Source organism: Palaemon carinicauda, chromosome 11 (assembly GCF_036898095.1).
Source record: "Palaemon carinicauda isolate YSFRI2023 chromosome 11, ASM3689809v2, whole genome shotgun sequence".
Lineage (NCBI taxonomy): Eukaryota > Metazoa > Arthropoda > Malacostraca > Decapoda > Palaemonidae > Palaemon > Palaemon carinicauda.
In genome coordinates, this window is record NC_090735.1 from 7,667,454 (window position 1) to 7,690,879 (window position 23,426).

Below are 23,426 nucleotides of genomic sequence, written 5' to 3' on the forward strand. Positions count from 1 at the left end.
TTTCCTAATAGTTGATTGGTTGGAAATATTTTGTCCGAATAGCATCATTGCACAGATTTGGTGTGAATTTAGTGATCAGGTTTATTTATATGTCAGATAAAGTGGCTGAAAACCAGTGCATTATTTTTTATTTGTTATTTTGACTTTTTTTCTTTTAGATCAATCTACCCTTAGTAGCTGCTACTACATTTGATGAAAGTGGCATTTTAATTAGTAAAATTTTTTCTTGTAATGTACTGTTAATTGGTTTGTAAGTGTAATAAGGTCTATAACATTTTCGATATTCACATTTGTCATAGAAGAAACTGAAGAAAATACTGTCCATGTACTACAAATTAGCGGTGTGTAAATTTATTTTTTATATTCTTTTAAAGATGGCAGAGGTAGTTCCCGAAAAGCATTTAAATCCTATGAAAGTCTTCATGGAGCTAGAAAAACATTTGCCTGATGATGCAATTCTTGTTGCGGATGGTGGAGACTTTGTTGCTACAGCTGCTTATATACTCAGGTCAGTACTTTTGTATTTTCAGACAAAATATCTGTTGGATGGAAGGATGTGTATGGGAATAACAGTTTGTGGTATGGTATGGTACATTAAAAATGGATGGTTCACAAGTTTAGCGTTCAATTCAGGTCTTGTGACAGCTAATTCTCACTAGTGGTCAAAACCTCACTATCCCTGTGAGCTGGGAATGGGGGTTTTTTAGAAACCTATATGTCTACCGGTTAATTCGTCAGTAGTCATTGTTTGGCCCTCCTTGACTCTAGCTTGGGTAGAGAGGGGCTTGGTTCGCTGATCACATGTATAAATTATCGGTCTCTAGGACACTGTCCTGTCCTTTGCCTCCTCTACTCATAGTGACCTTTAAAGTCAATGATATATTGTCATCATCATCATCATCAGCCTTTACTAGTCCACTGCAGGACAAAGGCCTCAGATATATCCTTCCACTCTCATCTGTTTATGGTCTTTCTATGCCAGTTTATACCCGCAAATTTTCTTAGCTCATCAATCCATCATCTTCCCCATATATATTTGCAATCTCTAGGAACCCTTTCTGTTATTCTTAATGTCCATCTATTATCTGTCATTCTCATTATATGTTCTGCCCATGTCCATGTCTTTTTCTTACAGCATGTTAGAATATCCTATACTTTAGTTTGCTCTCATATCCATATTGCTCTTTTTCTGTCTCTTAGTGTTATTCCTATCATTATTCTTTCCTTAGCTCTTTTAAGTATTAACTACCTTATGTTCTAAGGCTTTAGTAAGGTTCCAAGGTTGCATTGCGTAAGTTAATACTGGTAGGACCATCTGATTTTACTTTTCATAATCTTCATCCCATGCTTATCCTTCTTTTAATTTCCTTCTCATGTCCTGGGGAAACAGTTACTGTGTATCCTGAGCACGTATATCCATTAGCAATCTCTAGAGGTTCATCTCTAACCCTTATTTGTTGTCTCTGCATTTTCATTGAATATTATCTTAGTTTTACTCATATTCATTTTCACTCCTACATTTCCGCTTTCTCTATTCGAATCTTCAATCATCTTTTGCTATTCCTCCCATGATTTTAAACAGAACTATGTCATTTGCAAACCTTAAATTGTTAAGGTATTCCCCAATAATATTAATTCCTACATTTTCCCAATCCAAATTCCTAAAAACATCTATGCATGCTGTGAATGATTTTGGAGAGATGTAGTCTTCTTATCTAACCCCTTTCTCAATCTGTATTTTCTCACTGTCTTTGTGTAATTCAGGATGGCTGTACTTCCTATATAGATATCTTCAAATATTCTAACATAAGAGTCATCTATTCATTGTGTTTACAGGACTTTCATTACTGCTGAAGTTTTGACAGGATCAAAAGCATTCTCATAGTTTAGAAATGCCATACATAATTGTTGGTTATACTCTGTTGATTTTTCCATTAGCTGGTTAATTACATAGATATGGTCAGTTGTTTAATAACCACTTCTAGATCCTGCCTGCTCTCGTGGTTGATTAAAGTCTAGCTGTCTTTCTATTCAGCCTAATATGATCTTGTAAATATCTTGTATATTACTGAGAGTAAACTTATTGGGCAATCATTTTTCCAGGTCTTTACTTTCTCCCTCTTTGTGAATTAGTATGTTTTTCCAAGCTGTAGGTATAAAGCATTCTTGCAGACATTTTGTGTAAAGCTCAACAAGTTTTACTACTTTGAAATCTCCTCCATCTATTATTAAATCAATTGTTAGACCATCTTATCCCAATGCTTTGCCTCTTTTCATACCTTTAATACTTTCTTTACTTCTCTTACTATTACATTTGGTACTGACTAAGGTGTTTTGTTATTTCCATTGTTGAAGTTATTTCTTATATCACTATTGTACAGCATGGTATAGAATTCCTCTGCAATTTTTAACACTATCTCTTTTGTTGATAATATTTCCATTTTCATCCATTAAAGCAAACATGTGTTGGTGTCTTGTTCCAAGTCTCCTGTATAAAATTCCTACGAGACACCGACAAGGAGATGGAGCTGGGGGGAGAGTGACTGCTCCCCGCACTCTAGTTTTGGGGTGTTTGAATGTGCGTGGATGTAGTACGATAGAGAGTAAAAGATGTGAGATTGGAAGTATGTTTAGAAGTAGAAGGATGGATGTATTGGCCTTGTGTGAGACAAAGATGAAAGGAAAGGGTGAAGTGATGTTTGGTGAAATGTGTGGTAGAGTGTCTGGGATTGAAAGGGGAAGAGCGAGAGAGGGTGTGGCGTTATTGCTGAGTGAATGGATGACAGGTAAAGTAGTGGAATGGAAGGAGATATCATCTAGGTTAATGTGGGTAAGGGTTAGGTTGGGTAGGGAATGTTGGGCGTTTGTCAGTGCGTATGGGCCAGGTAGTGAGAAAAGTGAAGAAGAGTGGAATGAGTTCTGGAATGAATTAACTAGGTGTGTAGAAGGACTGGGTAGAAGGAATTATGTAGTTGTATTGGGTGACTTAAATGCTAGAGTGGGCGCTGGAGAGGTAGAAGGTGTCATTGGGAAGTATGGTGTACCAGGTGAAAATGAGAGTGGTGAGAGACTGGTAGATATGTGTGTTGAACAAGAGATGGTAATAAGTGCTAGCTTCTTTAAAAAGAAAGATAAGAATAAGTATACATGGGTAAGAGTGGCAAATGGAAGAGTAGTAGAAAGGGCATTAATGGATTATGTGTTGATAACTAGAAGAATGTTTGGAAGATTGAAAGACGTGCACGTGTTTAGGGGTATGGCAAACGGTATGTCTGATCATTTTTTGGTGGAAGGAAAATTAGTTGTAGCAAAAGAGTGGGGGAATAGAGTAGGTGGATGTAAAAGGGAGGTAGTGAAGGTTGATGAGTTAATAAAACCGGGGGTAAAAAGTAAATATCAGGAAAGGTTGAAAATGGCATATGACGAGGTGAGAGTAAGAGAAACTGGTAATTTAGAGGAGGAGTGGAAGTTAGTAAAAGAAAATTTTGTTGGGATTGCAAGTGATGTATGTGGCAAGAAGGTTGTTGGAGGCAGCATGAGGAAGGGCAGTGAATGGTGGAATGAAGGAGTGAAGGTAAAAGTGGAAGAGAAAAAGAGGGCTTTTGAGGAATGGCTGCAGAATAATAGTATAGGGAAGTATGAAAAATATAGAGAGAAAAATGTGGAAGTAAAGCGCAAGGTACGTGAGGCAAAGAGGGCAGCTGACCTGAGGTGGGGTCAGGGATTGGGTCAGTCATATGAAGAGAATAAGAAGAAGTTTTGGAAAGAAGTGAAGAGAGTAAGGAAGGCTGGCGGAAGAATTGAAGAGACGGTGAAAGATGGAAATGGAAGGTTGTTAAAAGGAGAGGAGGCAAGGAAAAGGTGGGCGGAATATTTTGAAAGTTTGCTGAATGTTGAGGATAATAGAGGAGGCAGATATAATTGCTGTTCCAGGTGTTGAGGTGCCAGTGATGGGAGATGAGAATGAGAGAGAGATTACAATAGAGGAAGTGAGGAGAGCACTAGATGAAACGAGAGTAGGAAAAGCATCTGGTATGGATGGTGTGAAAGCTGAGATGTTGAAGGAAGGGGGTGTGACTGTACTTGAATGGTTGGTGAGATTGTTTAATGTGTGTTTTGTGTTGTCAATGGTACCAGTAGATTGGGTTTGTGCATGTATTGTACCACTATATAAGGGTAAGGGAGATGTGCATGAGTGTTGTAATTCAAGAGGTATTAGTTTGTTGAGTGTAGTTGGAAAAGTGTATGGTAGAGTATTGATTAATAGGATTAAGGATAAAACAGAGAATGCAATCTTGGAAGTACAGGGTGGTTTTAGAAGAGGTAGGGGTTGTATGAATCAGATTTTTGCAGTTAGGCAGATATGCGAGAAATATTTAGCAAAAGGTAAGGAGGTGTATGTTGCGTTTATGGATCTGGAGAAAGCATATGATAGAGTTGATAGGGAAGCAATGTGGAATGTGATGAGGTTATATGGAGTTGGTGGAAGGTTGTTGCAAGCAGTGAAAAGTTTCTACAAAGGTAGTAAAGCATGTGTTAGAATAGGAAATGAAGTGAGTGATTGGTTTCCGGTGAGAGTGGGGCTGAGACAGGGATGTGTGATGTCGCCGTGGTTGTTTAACTTGTATGTTGATGGAGTGGTGAGAGAGGTGAATGTTCGAGTGCTTGGACGAGGATTAAAACTGGTAGGCGAGAATGACCATGAATGGGAGGTAAATCAGTTGTTGTTTGCGGATGATACTGTACTGGTAGCAGACACAGAAGAGAAGCTTGACCGACTAGTGACAGAATTTGGAAGGGTGTGTGAGAGAAGGAAGTTGAGAGTAAATGTGGGTAAGAGTAAGGTTATGAGATGTACGAGAAGGGAAGGTGGTGCAAGGTTGAATGTCATGTTGAATGGAGAGTTACTTGAGGAGGTGGATCAGTTTAAGTAGTTGGGGTCTGTTGTTGCAGCAAATGGTGGAGTGGAAGCAGATGTACGTCAGAGAGTGAATGAAGGTTGCAAAGTGTTGGGGGCAGTTAAGGGAGTAGTAAAAAATAGAGGGTTGGGCATGAATGTAAAGAGAGTTCTATATGAGAAAGTGATTGTACCAACTGTGATGTATGGATCGGAGTTGTGGGGAATGAAAGTGATGGAGAGACAGAAATTGAATGTGTTTGAGATGAAGTGTCTAAGGAGTATGGCTGGTGTATCTCGAGTAGATAGGGTTAGGAACGAAGTGGTGAGGGAGAGAACGGGTGTAAGAAATGAGTTAGCGGCTAGAGTGGATATGAATGTGTTGAGGTGGTTTGGCCATGTTGAGAGAATGGAAAATGGTTGTCTGCTAAAGAAGGTGATGAATGCAAGAGTTGATGGGAGAAGTACAAGAGGAAGGCCAAGGTTTGGGTGGATGGATGGTGTGAAGAAAGCTCTGGGTGATAGGAGGATAGATGTAAGAGAGGCAAGAGAGCGTGCTAGAAATAGGAATGAATGGAGAGCGATTGTGACGCAGTTCCAGTAGGCCCTGCTGCTTCCTCCGGTGCCTTAGATGACCGCGGAGGTAGCAGCAGTAGGGGACTCAGCATTATGAAGCTTCATCTGTGGTGGAAATGTGGGAAGTTGGGCTGTGGCACCCTAGCAGTACCAGCTGAACTCGGTTGAGTCCCTGGTTAGGCTGAAGGAACGTAGAGAGTAGAGGTCCCCTTTTTTTGTTTTGTTTCATTGTTGGTGTCGGCTACCCCCCAAAATTGGTGGAAGTGCCTTGGTATATGTATGTATGTATGTATGTCCTTTCTTTTGTGTTTTCTCAATTTTAGTCTGAATTTATTACGAATGTCTTGGGGTTTTAATTCTATTTCATTTCTCTTGGGTTTTACCCTCATTTCCAATCTTTTCTATACAGGTATTAGGTTTTTGGTGTTTTCTGATATTTTTCCTTGATCTTGTTTAGGAACTTTTCCACTGATCATTTTTGTTGATTACAATAAAAATTACTGTTTATTTCTTCTTTACTTGCTTCCATTTCATCATGTATCTGGGCAAAATTATTTTGTATTGCTAGATTAAACTCGTCTGATTTTTTCTCATTACAGGAATGTTTATTTTTTTCATGAAATTAGTTTTTCTCTTTCTTTAAAAAGACTTATGTTAGCCTGTTCAACATAAAAACATTTGCTGCAAGTTTGAACTTTTGAAGTTCTACTGATTCAATTATTAGTAAGATCATTCCACAACTTGGTCACAGCTGGAATAAAATTTCTAGAATACTGTGTAGTATTGAGCCTCATTTCATTGCTCTTTGGTTTCACTGCAATTTTACAAGGAAATGCCTTATTGGATCACCGTAGGACTAATTCAATCAGTTTCTCATCCTTGTTTTTACCAAATGGTGTTTTAGGCACTCTGAATAGAATGGCCAAGGATACCTGGTTGTTTTTCAAGAGGTTGTCTTTTCACTTTCTTTTGTTTATACCTTCATCTTTGATCATTTTCATAACCATTACTACTATCTTTTTTTGTATTTGGTCATGTTCATATCATCATTTTGTTTCTCTTTTACAGATTATTTTCTATTCTCTCTTTGTTGTACTGGGGTCATTTCTTTGTTGTGGCATTATTGCTTGTAGCATTCTGCTCTCTAATAAAAGAAAGCCATACAATTACAAGATAACTTTGTTGAACTCATAAGAAGGCTTTAAAAGGATAGTTTATATTTTCAAAAGTAATTCTGATGACAAAATAGTTTATATTTTTAAAGGGAAATTAATATTTACAAAAGCAGTTCTACTGACAAAATAGCTTATATTTACATGGAAAAATTTTGGTCATATTTAGTGTGTATTTTAATTCAACTCAGGTAAATTGTAGAAGTTTATGCAACATTCGTTATTTACAGTCTCTTGTTCAAAAACCTATAAAAACCAGCATTTAAGCCTTCTAATATAATGCAAGCACACAAATAGGGAAAATTGAGAAGAACTATAGTGAGAATCTGGTTTTTCAGAGACAAAGGTTACACTAGTGTAATAAGAGGGGCATGGAGCATCCATACCATCTCATTTTTAATTGTAATTCAGAAGGTTCTCAACTTACAAACACTTTGAGATACAAACACAAATCCAACTGAAAATAACAAAGATCATACATACATATACCAAAGGCACTTCCCCCAATTTTGGGGGGTAGCCGACATCAACAATTAAACAAAACAAAAAAGGGGACCTCTACTCTCTACGTTCCTCCAGCCTAACCAGGGACTCAGCCGAGTTCAGCTGGTACTTCTAGGGTGCCACAGCCCAACCTCCCACATTATCCACCACAGATGAAGCTTCATAATGCTGAATCCCCTACTGCTGCTACCTCTGCGGTCATCTAAGGCACCGGAGGAAGCAGCAGGGCCTACCGGAACTGCATCGCCTACTGGAAATAATGTAATAAAACAAAATTGTATCATTTGATACAGTAAGCAAAACAACTTTTGTAATAACCTGATATCTATTTCATATGAAACCTTACTATTTGTTGACTTGTAGCTGGGAACCATAGGCATGGAATTCAGGTTAGGCCTACACTAAGCCAAAATTTAACAAAATTGGACTTACAAACAATTTGACTTACAAACAGCTTCTTGGAACCAATTAAGTTTGTAAGTTGAAGATCTATTTATGTGCCCCCCCCCCCTGAAAACTAATTTCCTGAAAGTAATGCAAGGGGGCTGAGGGATAACTGCCTAAAACCTTTAGTCTCATCCACAGTGTGCCTCACAAGGCACAGTGTATGCATAATTTTTCCTGTGTGGATTCTGTGTACATTACTCCATGCTCATGGTAGTGGGACCTATGATGCAAGTTTGTTGTAAAGTTAGCTTTTGCACATGATACCAAAATGATACTCTGATTCTTACTGTCTTTTTGCAAAATAGTTCTCTTAATTTGGTACATTTGCAGGTTTGTTTTTGTTAGAAAATTGTATTGCTTAGTCTCTAAGCTGGCACGTTAATTGAATACATCATTTATAAAATTTGTCTCCGAATTTAAGGGCATATAGAGATTAAGTCATTAAGGAAATAATGATTTTTTTACCCTCAGTGTAGCAGTTTGGACAAGAGATGAGCTAAATTTTTGTGTAATTACAGAAAATGATAATTTCTTTGAAGATTTATCAGTATTTTCAATTAATCTGAAATCACATAGACTAAGTTTTGATTTTGTTTAGATAAAAATAAAATTATGTAAGATAAATATTTCATTATCCAGGCCTAGAGGTCCTCTGACTTGGTTGGATCCAGGAGCTTTCGGTACCTTGGGAGTTGGTGGTGGTTTTGCCCTTGGGGCCAAACTGTGTCGACCAGATTCAGAGGTACAGTATAGTTATGATTTATTTGATTATTTTATTTCACAGTTGATGGTTTTAGGTATTGAAGCATATTGTCTTACTTCTCCAGGTGTAGTAAGTCTTTACTGTTGATCATACACGCATATGTTCAGTCTCTTAGATATTGTGCTACAGTACAATGACTAGTCCCTTACTTAATGCTTATTGAGGTCTTTAAACATTTTCCAATTGTTTAGAAATTTATGAGTTGAAACTGTCAAATCAAACATTGATTCACCAAAACAAACAATCATTAATTCCTGACATGGACTAATTTCAATCTACAGTATATATTAATTTTATTTTTTTAGACTTCAAGTCAACTTATATGCCGTAATTTGTGGTAAATGAATGGAAATCCTGATACATTAAGTACATTTTATATAGAATTGAATGGTTTTTTATTTGGTAAGCTAAATATGGAAGACATTTGTAACATACATTAGGCTCTCATAGGTCAAGTATTTTTACTCTTAGCACTATGTATTAGTAATATAGCACTGTATAGAAAATTAAAAAGTTTCTAAATGTTAGTTTTTTTTTTAGGCTATACTTGAATAACATGTAAAGTACTGTAATTATTTTGACAGGTGTGGATCATATATGGTGATGGCTCACTTGGCTACTCTTTATCCGAGTTTGATACATACACGCGTCATAAGACTCCAGTTATAGCGTTCGTCGGGAATGATGCTGGTTGGACACAGATTGCACGCGAACAAGTCCCTATGTTTGGCACTAGTGTAGCATGCGATTTAGCAGTAAGTTAACCCTGTTCCTTTCAAAAGTTTATATCATTACAGGTATTTCTTTCTTTTATGTTTTGTCTTTGTTAGTGTACAGTAAGTAGACTATCCAAATTGTCTTTTAAACTTCTTGAAAGTCAATACCTTTTTTTCATTTAATTAGTTACAATATGCTTACTTTATTTGAGGCAGTGTTTGCAATTGAGGAGCAGCAGTATATACATTAAAACAGATGTTCAAACCACCATATAAGAGAAGGACCATGATGTATCTTTGAGGTTTAGGAAAGATGATTCTGGCCTAATCTTGAATTGACTCCATCTTCTACCTTCTTTAGAAAAGAAAGGATACCTAAGGTCACAAACCTTCCAAGCATTGTACAGTGTCACTATAAATTTGTGTGAATGTGGCCATCTAATACACAGACCATTATTCGATTGACAGTTCATCATGTATCATTAATGGGCATGATCAATGTAAAGATGGGATTCTTTGTAGGCCCAACAGCAAAGCTTGGATGTCTGCTACAGTATCCACTGACTGGTTTGGTAAATCGAGGCACTAGAGGTTTATATTAGGCACAAGAACTTAATTGAATTATAGCTTGCTTTACACTACCATTTGCTGACAATAAAACACTTGGCTGCAGCTTCCCAGCTTTCCTCAATTTAAACCATTAATAGTCTGAAATAAACTCATTATTTTCCTTGATAATCTAGTACAATATTAAACTTACAATGATATGCAGTATAGTAAATGGTGATATCCCTTACAATGATAGTAATCCTTACCTTAATATATTTACAGTATCCTATTACCCTTGATATTACTAATAAATACCAAACATATATGTAGGTTTGGTATATTGATCACCATTGTCTCTGAGTTCTGGGTAGAAACAAAGTGAAGTAATGCTTCTTAATGATGGGACAACACTCATATCAAACTTTGGTAATTAAATAGAGAAGAAAAAGGCAAGAGCAAAACATATCATCCTTAAGTAATAAATATACCATATTCTCCCCTCGTAGAATAAAACGCAGAATAAAAACTAATAAAGTCTAGTCCCAGCCATAGTGCATTGCAGATCTAGAAGCACAAATAATATTCCCAGTTCAGGCCCAACGTCAGTGCTCATTCGTTCTTGGCGAGTTGAATCTGCTACAGTCTCCTCTTGTGACACTGGTTCTGGTGGAGTCCTGATTGTTGGTTCTTCGGAGGTGTCATGATGAACACTACTCGTTCCTTCAGTTAACAGATGATGGGAGAGCTGACCCTCAGGACAAGAATTTAGGTCATGAACAGACATGGTAGGTTCTCTTCCATCAGAGTACCTTATATTGGAATAAGTCATTTGCTATCCACATGCTCAACCTCATCTACCAATGGCTTATTCCTATTTGGTACAAATCTCCTCAACAATATGGGTCCAGGAGCCCTTAGCCATGAAAGTAAGGAGTTTTCGTGACTGGAACAACACTGTAATTTAAAGAACTGCTCATGAGGGGTGGTATCTATAAACGTACACAGCAGCGACCTTAAAGAACGTAGTTCTTCTGGAAGTCCTAGTTTTATTGGACTATCAGGCAAGTTCCATGACCCGAGAGCTAGCTTGACTGCTTTCCATGTATTGCCATTGAATCTCTACCTGGCTATTCCCATCTGGGTGATGTGGAGTTGTGCGGCTTGTCACCGCCCATTTTTTCAAAAGATATTCCCTAACATATTTTGACATAAAGGATGCACCTTGGTCAGAGTGAATATAACCTGGCACCCCACACAAGTTAAATATCAGCTCCAGGCATCTAATTACAGTGTCGGTACTTTTGTTAAGACATGCAAAAGCAAATGGAAACCGTGAATACTCGTCAACAGCTGTAAGCATGTATGGATTACAAGAAGCAGTAGGTAGAGGTCCCGTGAAGTCTATACCGAGTCTCTTCATTGATCGTGTGGCCTTTATGAGAGTACCTGCTGGAAGTTGGTAGTACCAAGGCTTTAACTCTGCACAAACCCTGCAAAACAAGAAGCACAGGTTCTCTTGACATATGTAGAAAAATGGAGGTTCTTTGATCTAACAAAGTTTTGACTCACGTTAGTTGGTGTTACACACAATTGCATACAGTTACGCTCACAACTGTGCTGCCACTGCATGCCGTGTGTCGTAACTTCACGAGATTACCATTAAACAGATACTGGCCGGCTCAAAAAAAGCCATCGTAACTTTGAATTTGTTGTTAAACGAAGTGTCGCTAAATGAAGAGTACCTGTAGGCTTACACATGTGGTTTGGCCTAGAAAATAAGCTTGTTGCATATACAGATGATGCTACTCTTTGTATCAATTTCATCTCCTGAATGTAGGTGTGGCTTTGCTGAATCCCTCAATAGATATCTAGCAAAACTTAGTGCATGGTGCAGATTATGGAGCATGAAGTTGAATCTTAACAAAACTCAAGATCTTATTATAAGTAGGTCGAGGACAGGGGCTCCTAAACATCCAGATTTCAGCATTGGTAATATTTCTTTAACTCTATATGATGTTTTAAAATTTTAGGTGTAATTCTTGATAGCAAATTTACTTTTGAGAATCACATTTGGTATGTATCTTCTTCAGTTGTACAAAAATTGGCTTATTGAGAAAGTCTTTTAAGATTTTTAGTGATTAATCTATTCTGAAGAAGTGTTTTGATTCTTTCATTCAGCCTTGTTTTGAGTCGTCTTCTCCTGTTTTGTCTTCAGCTGCTGAATCTCATCTTAATTTGTCGGACAAGAACTTCTTGTCTATTAAATTTCTTATTCCTGATCTAGGTATTAATCTCTGATAGCATTGTTCAATTAGTTCATTGTGCATCTTGCATAAGTTTTTTCCTAACTCCGACCATCGTTTGTATTCAGATTTTCCCTGACAGTACCATGCTGCATGTAATACTATGTGTACAGGTGATTCTAACAGCCATGCCTCATTCATCATAAGGCTCATTACTTCTTAGTATTCTATAGGTTTTATTCCAGTTGTGACCAGGTTTTGTATTGATCTCCCTGATTAGGCTGTTGAATCATTGGAACTTATTAAGTTCAAACTTGCAGAGAATATTTTCATGTTCAACAGCCTGACAAGTCTCTCTTCATAGCCTTCCTCTCACTTATGAAAGAGTGTTTCCATATCTATAAGAAAAATCAATGGTTGGATGTGCATATGAACAAATAACAAAAATATTAAAGTAATTTGTAATTTTCCTAGCTTTAAAAATCTTAGTACTTTGAATTAGATTTCCCTCCTTTAACCCCCCTTCCTCTCAGTCCTAGCTTAAGGACAGAAGTTGCAATTCTGCATAAGGTGGGTTAAAGGGGTTCCCCTTGTGCCACCTGTCATTAACCAATTATTACTCCGTTGATGATTCAATACCCGTTTCAGCACTGCTGAACATATTTCCACATTTAAAGGCCTCGGGGCTTGTATAGCTGGAAAAAAATATAAAGTATTTTTTAAATGTTTTACAGTATTTTCATTCTGCTATGGTCAGATTTTTTCACTTTTATTGAGGAATAGCACATGAATATGTAAGTCAAAGACATCATATGAATATGTAGGTATTTAAGTTATCTAATTCTCAAAACTAGATTTTCATATAACACTTCTTGAGTACAACTCCCATCTTTCTATTGATACACCCAGTATTTTAATAAGATCCTTATTCTTATTTCTACTTGACTCGGTGAATTGCTCAACACAGAATTATAGGAGTTGCTACAGGTATTGTGTATTGACCTTCCATAATAGATTCATCTAATGTCGTAAGGTCTGTGAGATGTGGTTGCTTTCCTTTTAACCCAGTCTTTCAGAAAGCTCATTGTAATGTGGATGAAGTTTAAAAGCGTTATTATGGGAACATCCTTTGTATTCATATTTTCTCTAAAGGTACCATCCACCTTGAAAGACTATTTTTACCTGTCAGTTCAAACAGTTGTTTTTTCTTATGTAAGGTTCAGTACCTTTATAATAAGCAACGTTACACAAGTTTATTTTAACTTATTTATTTTACTTTGGAGTTTATCATTTGTATTTCTTTATTTATCTGGTATGATTTATCAACTTCTAAATTTCTTCTTCCATTCAAGCATGCTTTCCCTTTTATGGTCCTTGGACTTGTATAATTTTGCTGTTCCACCTATATATGCAGCTTGTTTGGTTTTAATATTAATGATAATGAAAACTATAGCTTGTAGCCAACAGGAAGTTAACATCAAGTTTTGGATGGTTTTCTTTTTCAGTCTTTTAAGATATAAAACACTTGCAACTGAATAGATTGCATATTATGAACTGTAATATTTATATTTTATTGGTTTTAATATGTATAATAAATATTCATATAACCTGATTTTGATCAGATTATTCCCTAGTAACTCACCCAGAAAGGTCTATTTAAATTGTTATTAAGATAATGTAGATAACTCTTGATATATTTTGTAGTTTGTTTTGCTTAACATTGTATTGTCTGTTATTTCATTTCCAGTACTGTGACTATCACAAGGCTGTTGAAGGATTAGGAGCCCGTGGTGTATTAATTGGCCGAGGTGATGATTTGCCCGAAAGGATAAAGGAAGTCCAGCGAATATACAAGGAAGAACAACTCTCAGTTCTTGCCAATGTCCTGATTGGGAAATCTAAATTCAGGGAGGGCAGCATATCTGTTTAGTACTGCCACGTCAATGGGTTTAATTTGTTGTGTCTGTTGCCTGAATTTTATGTAGCTAGGAGAACTTACAGTATATAGAATTTATGAGAAAATCAAGAGCTTTATTTTTGCATAGGCAGTACTTTGGTCAATATATTTTACTTATAAACAAATAGTAGAAGGAACAAGGGGAATGACATATAGCCTTAGAAACTCATTGAAACTTGATAAGGTATTACATGATTCCCATGTTGATTGTACCGTAGAGATTTAATGTATGCACAAATATTTTGAAGAACATCAGAAATTCTTGGCACAGGAATAAGCCAATCTTTATTTAAGATATTAAGGTAACACAAGTGACAAATTTGCAAATAGTGTTTTGAGTTTACTTTTGATAATGCAAATGCTTGCCATGAATTCATATTGAAGGTTGTAATACCTGTATAGTTTCATGTGTTTTTAGGGAAAGATGATAGCATTTTTTATACAGGTATATAGGATGAACCTCTCTAAGCCATATTTTTGTGGTCTGACACCTCTATTGGTTTGCTGCCATCATTTTGCAGATCCACCAACTGAGCAGTGCAATTAGGTGTCATACTTTTATTTATATCGTAGTCACCCTTAATTACACAAGAAATATAAAATAAGATAGATATGTTCAAACCTATATAGCTATGAGAACTAAACCCAGTATGAATGAAAGTTAGTTTCACGTAAGGTCACTTTCACACGTATCGAGTGCCGTCTGCAACACGACGTCATGCATTCAAATCACCACAGGCATCTATGGCCGCTTCACACGTACCATCCTTGGTCATCATAGCTCCCATTTAAAACGGCACAAGAAAGTGTCATGTATGGTATGAAATGTGCACAGGACTCGGTGAACCTGTACAGACATGACGACCTTTCACTGTCTAGAGTAAACGGCAACACTACTTTAGTTATTTCCTAGACACTGACCTGTATACAATGGGGGCAGCTGGTATAAAAAAGAGGAAAAGGTTGGACATGGTTGTGCTATGTGGACGGCCTCACAACGACGCTTTCTCTGGAATGTGCGACGTCATGTCTTGGATGGCAAAAAGTCAATATGTGTGAACGCTGCATAAGGGAGTGTGGTACAGTGGTTTTATGTAAAGGAAGTGCAGTACTGTGGTAACTTACTCAAAGTAGCTACTTGGAGACGTATCAATATCGCCACAAATTTCCTTAATTATTTCATCAAACACATGACATTCAATCAACAAAGTACAGTTATTTTCTTTATTTTTTAAATATTGCAAATGTTGAAGACTATAATTCATAAAGTGATTAAATTATACTAGAAAATTTTTATTTTGTTTATTAGGAAATGAGACCATCTATGATTCATTCAAATTGAGGTAAGCTAGTTTAGGCTGCATTTATTCTTTATGATGGGGGAAGAGAGATATTAATTCTGTGCTTGATACATTTATCAAACAGTACAATAGTTGATAGCTGATGCTATGCCACGATACATAAATAATTTCGTTAATCCAATCCATGAGATGTTTCCAAATAGTTAAGCTAGTTACTGCTTTTTATTCACTAATCACTAAACCATCTAGAGATATTTGTTGCTGTTTTTTTTTTCAGCAGTGCTATCATTTCAGTGTTATATGATATGAAATGATATTACTACAGGTACAAATGAATTACTGAATTGAAGTAGCTATTATAATTTGTTATATTGTTATTGTTTTGATACTAGAACTTTATCAAAGTAATATTTTGACAGTACTTTTTGTTTTATTATAAAAATTGTAATAATTAATCATGTGCTGCATGGCATGAATACAAAATTTTGTTGAATCTGTTTTAGTTTTGTGAAAGAAAATTAACACATATATAATGGCTGCAAAAGTAATAAGGACAAGGAAATATGATGTTTTAGGGGTAAGGCATTATGAAGAATTATACAAATTATTGAGTAAATGAGAAATAACTTGCTAAACTAAATTTAGAAAACTCTTTACTTACTTTACTTGTAACGTTTCAGCAAGTTCCTGCCTAATATTTTATTGAAAATGTGAGATCTGTTAATCATTATATCAGTTTGGGCAATCTTGATAAAACATAATCATTAATTCCTTTTATACAAAAATTTTATTGAAAATTTTTCACATTTCAACCCTTATCTCTTACAGCTCAGATAGCTCAAAATGGTATGAAACTAAACCGTAATTGTGTGTACGGTGTATGAAAACTAGCTTGTCACTGAGATTTAAGTAATCTGTACTTTAAGCATTTAAATATTGTTTAAAAACATTATTGGTTGTAACACAATTTATCCTACTTTGAGCTTAGTATTATGTTTTAAAAAATAATATTGCTATGTAAATAAGCATATGACTTCAATGCTGCCAAATTAAAGGTTCAACTTGTAACAGAGATGTGTTCCATTTAGATATTTTCTTATTAATTTAATTTTTTTTATTTTCTTTTTGGTTTCTCACAAAATTACAAAAATATTATTCAATAACTGATTTTTTCCTTTACTTTTCATACTATTATATACACTTGACTTTATTCAAACATCCCTTCACCACAGGAATAACTTTTCAGTTTTTTAGATTTACAAAATTTGATGAGGTTTTTTTTTCTCATTTCTTGCACCAAGGTTTTTATAATTATACTTTATTTAAATGTATGTGTTGGAATACTGTATATGTATTTGATAATGATATATAAAAACATCCAGCAAGTGAAGCTTACTTTTTGGTCTAATAGTGTTAAAATATTATCAAATTATGCTTGAATGAGTGTGAAATTTAAACCATAGTTTAAGAGAAGGGTTTGTGTGATAAGTATTTTTTGTAATTCTTATTACGCTTTTATTTACTAAAGTGGGAGATACAAGAAAGGAATTGTAAAGTTACAGTACTATTTTGGAATGATATTCTCTACTTTAGTGTAGCTTTTATAAAACATAGCTTATATCTATATTGTGCTGTATGTTATGCAAAAACATTGACTCTAACAAGAAGGGTGCTAACAACGATGAAATCAATTAAATCTAGACGAACAGCAGTAATACCACATCTCTTGTTTCTCGCCATGATCGAGGGTTTTTAAACAGACAATTTCTAATCTGTTATACCACTTCCATATGCTTGTAGTCAGAGAATTAAGAACCTAGATACTGTATTGCATTACATTCTTCTTCTTCTTCTTCTGACCAGAAACATCGACCCCACATAGACGTGGGAAAAGATGCAGACAAAGAAGAAGAAGAAGAATAATGTTATGCAATGCAGTATCTAGGTTCTTAATTCTCTGACTACAAGCATATGGAAGTGGTGTAACAGATTAAAAATTGTCTGTTTAAAAACCCTTGATCATGGCGAGAAACAAGAGATGTGGTATTACTGCTGTTCGTCTAGATTTGATTGATTTCATGGTTGTTAGCACCCTTCTTGTTAAGAGTCAATGGTTTTTTTCCTGTCATGACAGATGCCATATAACTCATATAATTGTGGAAGGGAGAGGTTTGTGTAGAGATGTGAAATTTAGTATTTTTAATTTCATGAGGTTATGAAACGGACTTCTAATGTAATAGCTTATTAACTCAAAATTAAGTAAGGAAGTATTTGATTATAAAGTATTATTATCTTGTTTTATCTCATCACTTAAAACATTTTGTAAGGGCAATGCAGTAGGCTATGTCCCCTGTCTGTTCCTAAATAAGCCATCTTTAGAAAGGGAATATAAAATTGAAACTAAAGATATTTTAAAAGTTAGACACAAGAAAAATCTTTAATAAAGAAATCTGTTGTTTTTTCCAATAATATTGCAGATATGAAGGAATCTATATATATTTTAAGTTTGCTAGCTTATTTTTCTGACAATATGCAATCATCCTTTAATACTTTTATAAGTAAGGGAATATGTTTAAAGAAGAACATTTTTTTAAATGACTTACTTCACTTTTGAGCCATTTTCTATGATTGTGCAAATGATAAGGTTGACCATTGAACGAACAGTACAATTATGATCATATAAAAATTATGACAACTGCGAGACAGTATAGAAGACTTATGAAATGTGTCTGAGAGTAGTGCCTTATTTTTTTGGAGAAGCAAGCGCTCAAACTATTATCTGTCATGCATCCAAAACCCTGCTGACATGGGATTGATATTACCATGTTGCATAGTGGCAATGTTTCATTATAATAAAACCTATGTCCTAATACCCTGTAGGCTAACCTATGATTATACAGTAATACATGGCACTATTTTTCCATTGTTGTTTACCAGTAAGTAAGGGTAAAGAACATAAAAGTTTAACAGTAGTATAGAATTTTATTCAAAACTAGTTTTCCTTAAATTCAGTTTTAGTGAAAGAACACTTATGATACCCATATCGCCAAGTAAAGTGTATTTGAAATAATGAAATTGAGATATAAGTAATACCGTAGATTCTCATTGAAAAATAAGAGAGAGAAATCTTTCATGTTTTCCCTGTTAATAGATTTTTGGGCTCAATGTTTCACAATTTTTGTAAATAATGTGTTATTTTACCCTAGATTCACATTTTAATAGATAACTAATTTTCCTGCATTGTTAGTTAAATATGGGCATATACAGTACAAGTATAATACAGTAGTTTTTTCTTATTTCCAAGTGTTTTAGTCATGTTTATTTTTTTTCTATATTTCCAGATATACATAAAGCTTTGAACTTATATATCTACAGTATTTCATGTCAAACCTTTTTTTTTATATATGTCCAGATATACATAAAGTTTTGAACTTATATATCTATTTCATGTCAAACCTACAATACATGAAGTCCTTGAAATTTATGCCCACAAAACTCTAAAGACAAACTCAACTATTGTGCATGAATAGTCAGTCTCTCTCTCTCTCTCTCTTTTGTTGATAGTTTTGAGTGAAATTTTTTTTCCCTTTAATGGAGATAAGTTTGATTTTTTATACTTTTTCATAATACTGTAATGTTTACTGTACTTGAGTGTATTTTGTGTATATGTAATACCAGTGAAAAGGTATAAGGTTGTACTGTAAATCCTTCCATTCTTGTCATTATCGTTTATTAACGTAAATAGAGATCACCGAGTACTCTTTACTCATTTTGACATGTGGGACTGATCTACTGGATTAGCTCTGGAGTGAGAGGTAAGTTTAAAATCTTTGGAGTCTATTCATAGTGAAAGACTGAAGATCTGCTCTGGTACTTTTAAATCTGTACCAAATACATTTCTACCAGTTGAAAGGAGTGACCCCGTAGTTTATATACGCTGTATCCTGATAAATATGTTGTTCTATTATTAAAGATGTTTAAACGAGGGATGTTTTCATAAAAAAACCCTCTGTTTTTCAAAATAAGAGATACCAGTAAACATCTTTAGGAATCAATAGATAAGATCAGATTTCCATTTGAGTGAGAACTGCTGCCTCCTTCCGCTACATGTAGAGTTTGAACTTGTGGTTATTTGTGTTTTAATAGGCAAATTGAACTCTTAGGAATTTTATCTACCATACTTGTAACTATCTACTTAAGAACTGTAATTGTACTTTAGATGTAAAATACATTACAGTAGTGAATGTACTGTACTGTAATAATAATAATTTAGTACATTACAGTATATTAAATTGTAATACTCTCTCTCTCTCTTTCTCTCTCTCTCTCTCTCTCTCTCTCTCTCTCTCTCTCTCTCTCTCTCTCTCTCTCTCTCTCTCTCTCATATAAGAAATACAAGTACTGCATTGTACTGTTTTCTGCTTATTGCTATAGTAATAACATAATACTGTACTGTCATTATGAGAATAATAATAGTACCGTACTTTAATACGATAATGAAAAATCAAATGGATAAACAATGACTTTTATCAGCAACTCTAAACTACCATTTAGCAATAAGCATGTCAGGTCATATCATACTCATACTGTAAAATGTATTTCCCCAGTTTACAAGTAACTTTGAATATGAACAAATCAGGATACAAGCTTACAAAATCAAATTGTATTTCAAGTAGTGAATTGATCTATGAAGAAAAATTCTCCCCTTACAGGCATTTTTCATGGGCAAGTACTGTACAAACAAGACTCATGTGATGCATAGAATTTTTCGGATGTAGTGAAACACTATCTCCAAGTCTCATATTAATATGCCTTGAATGTTTGATACGAGTTGAGATGTATGTATAAATGAATGTTATATATACTGTATAGTGTTTACTTTTATGTGTGTTTGTGCATTCAATTTTTTAACTAGGTATATGTAAAAATAAATTGGGCACAGGTCATTGATAATGTCTCTTTTTCTTTTATTGCCATTTTTATTTATAGAAGAGGGGAGACGGAAGACGTTAGGTATTTTGTAGAAGGGGAAATGGTTGAGAGCTTTTGAAGAAGGAAAAGCAAAAAGGACGGTGGTACAATACTGTAATTAGAGTTTGAGGTTTATAAAAAATGTGCCTGTTCAGCTCTGTAAAGATATCATATCATGATAATGTAAGATATGTTCAATTTTAATCAATATTTTTTCATATTTGTAATACAACCACAACTGACCAGACAAACACTAGCACCTGCTAAACAAAATTGCTTTTAGAAGAAAGTTTTTAGAATATATCGTAAAAGAGTAACATTACCTGCATTACATTCATCTCTTAATCCACATTTTTTTTGTTTGAGTAAGAAATCTAAATGATGATTTTCTTACCATTTAAACCAGAAGTCTCATGATAGGATGGAGAGCTTTTCTTTGGCTCTGGGAGAATGATTAGTAAACCTTGTCTCAGGACATGTTTCTTATCTATTTCTTGTCTTATGTTTTATTTGAGAATCAAAGGGCAAAAATAATAAGTGTACTGTCCTTTGGTTTCAATACTAGAAAAATTTTTAGGTAATTTTGTTTTTTATTAGCACTTTATTTTAAGGGTGCATGAATTTTACAGAAAATTTATGTAACCATATTAGTTTTCCCTAAATTGATAATAATTGGAGTGATCCTAAGGATTTTTCAGATTTGTCATACAAGTGTAAGTACTTTATTCCAATTAAGACTTACTTAGACTATGGGGGAAATGTTTATACAGATTTGTTTTCAAGTAGCCAACAGGAGCCAGAATTTTATCCCAATTATTTATATTTGACTTAGCTATATTTCAAAGTCTAAGAAATAATCAATACTTTCTTTTTATAGAATGGGGAGCAGTTACATTATTTTCTCATGAACTTATGATTTTAGACACTTTGTTGGGTAGCCCCTTTCAGGTTTATTGCAGTCTTAATAAAGTTCATTGGTAAATTGTCTAACTTTAGAATGTAGTAGCTGTAGGGAATAGAAAAAATAGATTTTCTGTATTTTGTAATGATGTACAAAGTAAATTATGTTAAGAGCAAATATGCATATATGGAGTGTTGACACCCTTCTAGTACTTGCATAGCATAGTACAGTATATACCCTGCTAGTACTTGTACAGTATAGCGTAGTACAGTATATCACGTAGTCTAAGTTATGTGACTGTTTGTTTTGCAGTCTTTGCAATGCATCAATGCAATGTTGTATATTCTCCTTTGCAAAGCAATGTGGAGATGTTAAATTTATATTGTACAGAGAAGGTTTTTCTTTAAATTGTAAAAGAATGGAGGCTTTAAATATATCAAAGACATGTTATCAAATTTTTAGGAATGAACTTAAAAGTACTGTATGGTTTTTCCTGCTGTTCAACTGGACATGAAGTAAGCCTGGCTTTACAATGATTTGTTATTTCATTGTTTTGTACTTTATTGTAATTGTAAGTTTGTCTTTACTGTATGTATATATCTCCCTCCTTAGCTCAATTAGTAAGCTTCATGAATGCTGGAGTGCCTTCATTCTCTTAAGGCCGGTTTACACGGTCAAGCGGTTCGTCGATTGTGGTTCAACAGACAAGCGTTTGAAGTGATGTTCGAACGTGTAAACGGGGTATTTGGTTGTCGAACACTTTCATCGAACGGTTCGAAGAAAGTCTGTTCTCGTCTGACTTTTGTGGGCAGGGCTTTGTTGTCCACAAACCCTATGCATTTGTGACCGACTCCATCCCTGAACAGTTTGACAAGCAGGTGCGACAATGGGGCTCAACAAACCCTATGCATTTGTGACTGACTCCATCTCTTTGAACCGTTTGACAAGCAGGTGCGACAATGGGGTTCAACAAACCCTATGCATTTGTGACTGACTCCATCTCTTTGAACCGTTTGACAAGCAGGTGCGACAACGGGGTTCAACAAATCCTATGCATTTGTGACTGACTCCACCTCTTTGAACCGTTTGACAAGCAGGTGCGACAATGGGGTTCAACAAACCCTATGCATTTGTGACTGACTCCATCTCTTTGAACCGTTTGACAAGCAGGTGCGACAACGGGGTTCAACAAATCCTATGCATTTGTGACTGACTCCACCTCTTTGAACCGTTTGACAAGCAGGTGCGACAACGGGGTTCAACAAATCCTATGCATTTGTGACTGACTCCACCTCTTTGAACCGTTTGACAAGCAGGTGCGACAACGGGGTTCAACAAATCCTATGCATTTGTGACTGACTCCACCTCTTTGAACCGTTTGACAAGCAGGTGCGACAACGGGGTTCAACAAACCCTATGCATTTGTGACTGACTCCATCTCTTTGAACCGTTTGACAAGCAGGTGCGACAATGGGGTTCAACAAACCCTATGCATTTGTGACTGACTCCATCTCTTTGAACCGTTTGACAAGCAGGTGCGACAACGGGGTTCAACAAATCCTATGCATTTGTGACTGACTCCACCTCTTTGAACCGTTTGACAAGCAGGTGCGACAACGGGGTTCAACAAATCCTATGCATTTGTGACTGACTCCACCTCTTTGAACCGTTTGACAAGCAGGTGCGACAACGGGGTTCAACAAACCCTATGCATTTGTGACTGACTCCATCTCTTTGAACCGTTTGACAAGCAGGTGCGACAATGGGGTTCAACAAACCCTATGCATTTGTGACTGACTCCATCTCTTTGAACCGTTTGACAAGCAGGTGCGACAATGGGGTTCAACAAACCCTATGCATTTGTGACTGACTCCATCTCTTTGAACCGTTTGACAAGCAGGTGCGACAACGGGGTTCAACAAATCCTATGCATTTGTGACTGACTCCCCCTCTTTGAACCGTTGGACAAGAAGGTGCGACAACGGGGTTCAACGAACCCTATGTATTTGTGACGGACTCCACCTCTTTGAACCATTTGACAAGTAGATGCAACAATGGGGTTCAACGAATCCTATGCATTTGTAACTGACTCCATCTCTTTGAACCGTTTGAGAAGCAGGTGCGACAACGGGGTTCAACGAACCGTTCGACCATGTAGCCTAAACCCCGCTTTAGTGTAAACCTAAATTTTTTTAAATTTATTTGGATTCAACTTATACAGTATTTGGTCAGTGTAAAGAAAAGTGACAGGTACCCGTGATTGAGTTGACAGATAACGCTCGTCTCTTGTACATTTATTTTTCAGTTTGTTTTTGTTTTGTATTGTTTATAAGTTTGTTAGATATGAAGTATCTCATGTTGGTGTTCTTCTGTGGATGGATGTGCTTTATTTTTCAGTTTTTTTTTTTTTTTATGATGACATAGAAATT

General features: G+C 35.5%; 1 protein-coding gene across 1 annotated transcript in view; it reads left to right on the plus strand.

The window, feature by feature from the left end:
* LOC137649951 (2-hydroxyacyl-CoA lyase 2-like) overlaps positions 1 to 19,499 on the plus strand; it is a 72,819-nt gene extending 53,320 nt beyond the window's left edge. The window contains exons 11-14 of the mRNA XM_068382919.1: positions 375 to 508; positions 8,236 to 8,338; positions 8,944 to 9,114; positions 13,615 to 19,499. Coding sequence (XP_068239020.1) covers positions 375 to 508; positions 8,236 to 8,338; positions 8,944 to 9,114; positions 13,615 to 13,797 — 591 coding nt within the window. The 3' untranslated portion in view covers positions 13,798 to 19,499. The remainder of the gene's footprint in view (positions 1 to 374; positions 509 to 8,235; positions 8,339 to 8,943; positions 9,115 to 13,614) is intronic.
* The last annotated feature ends 3,927 nt before the right edge of the window (positions 19,500 to 23,426 follow it).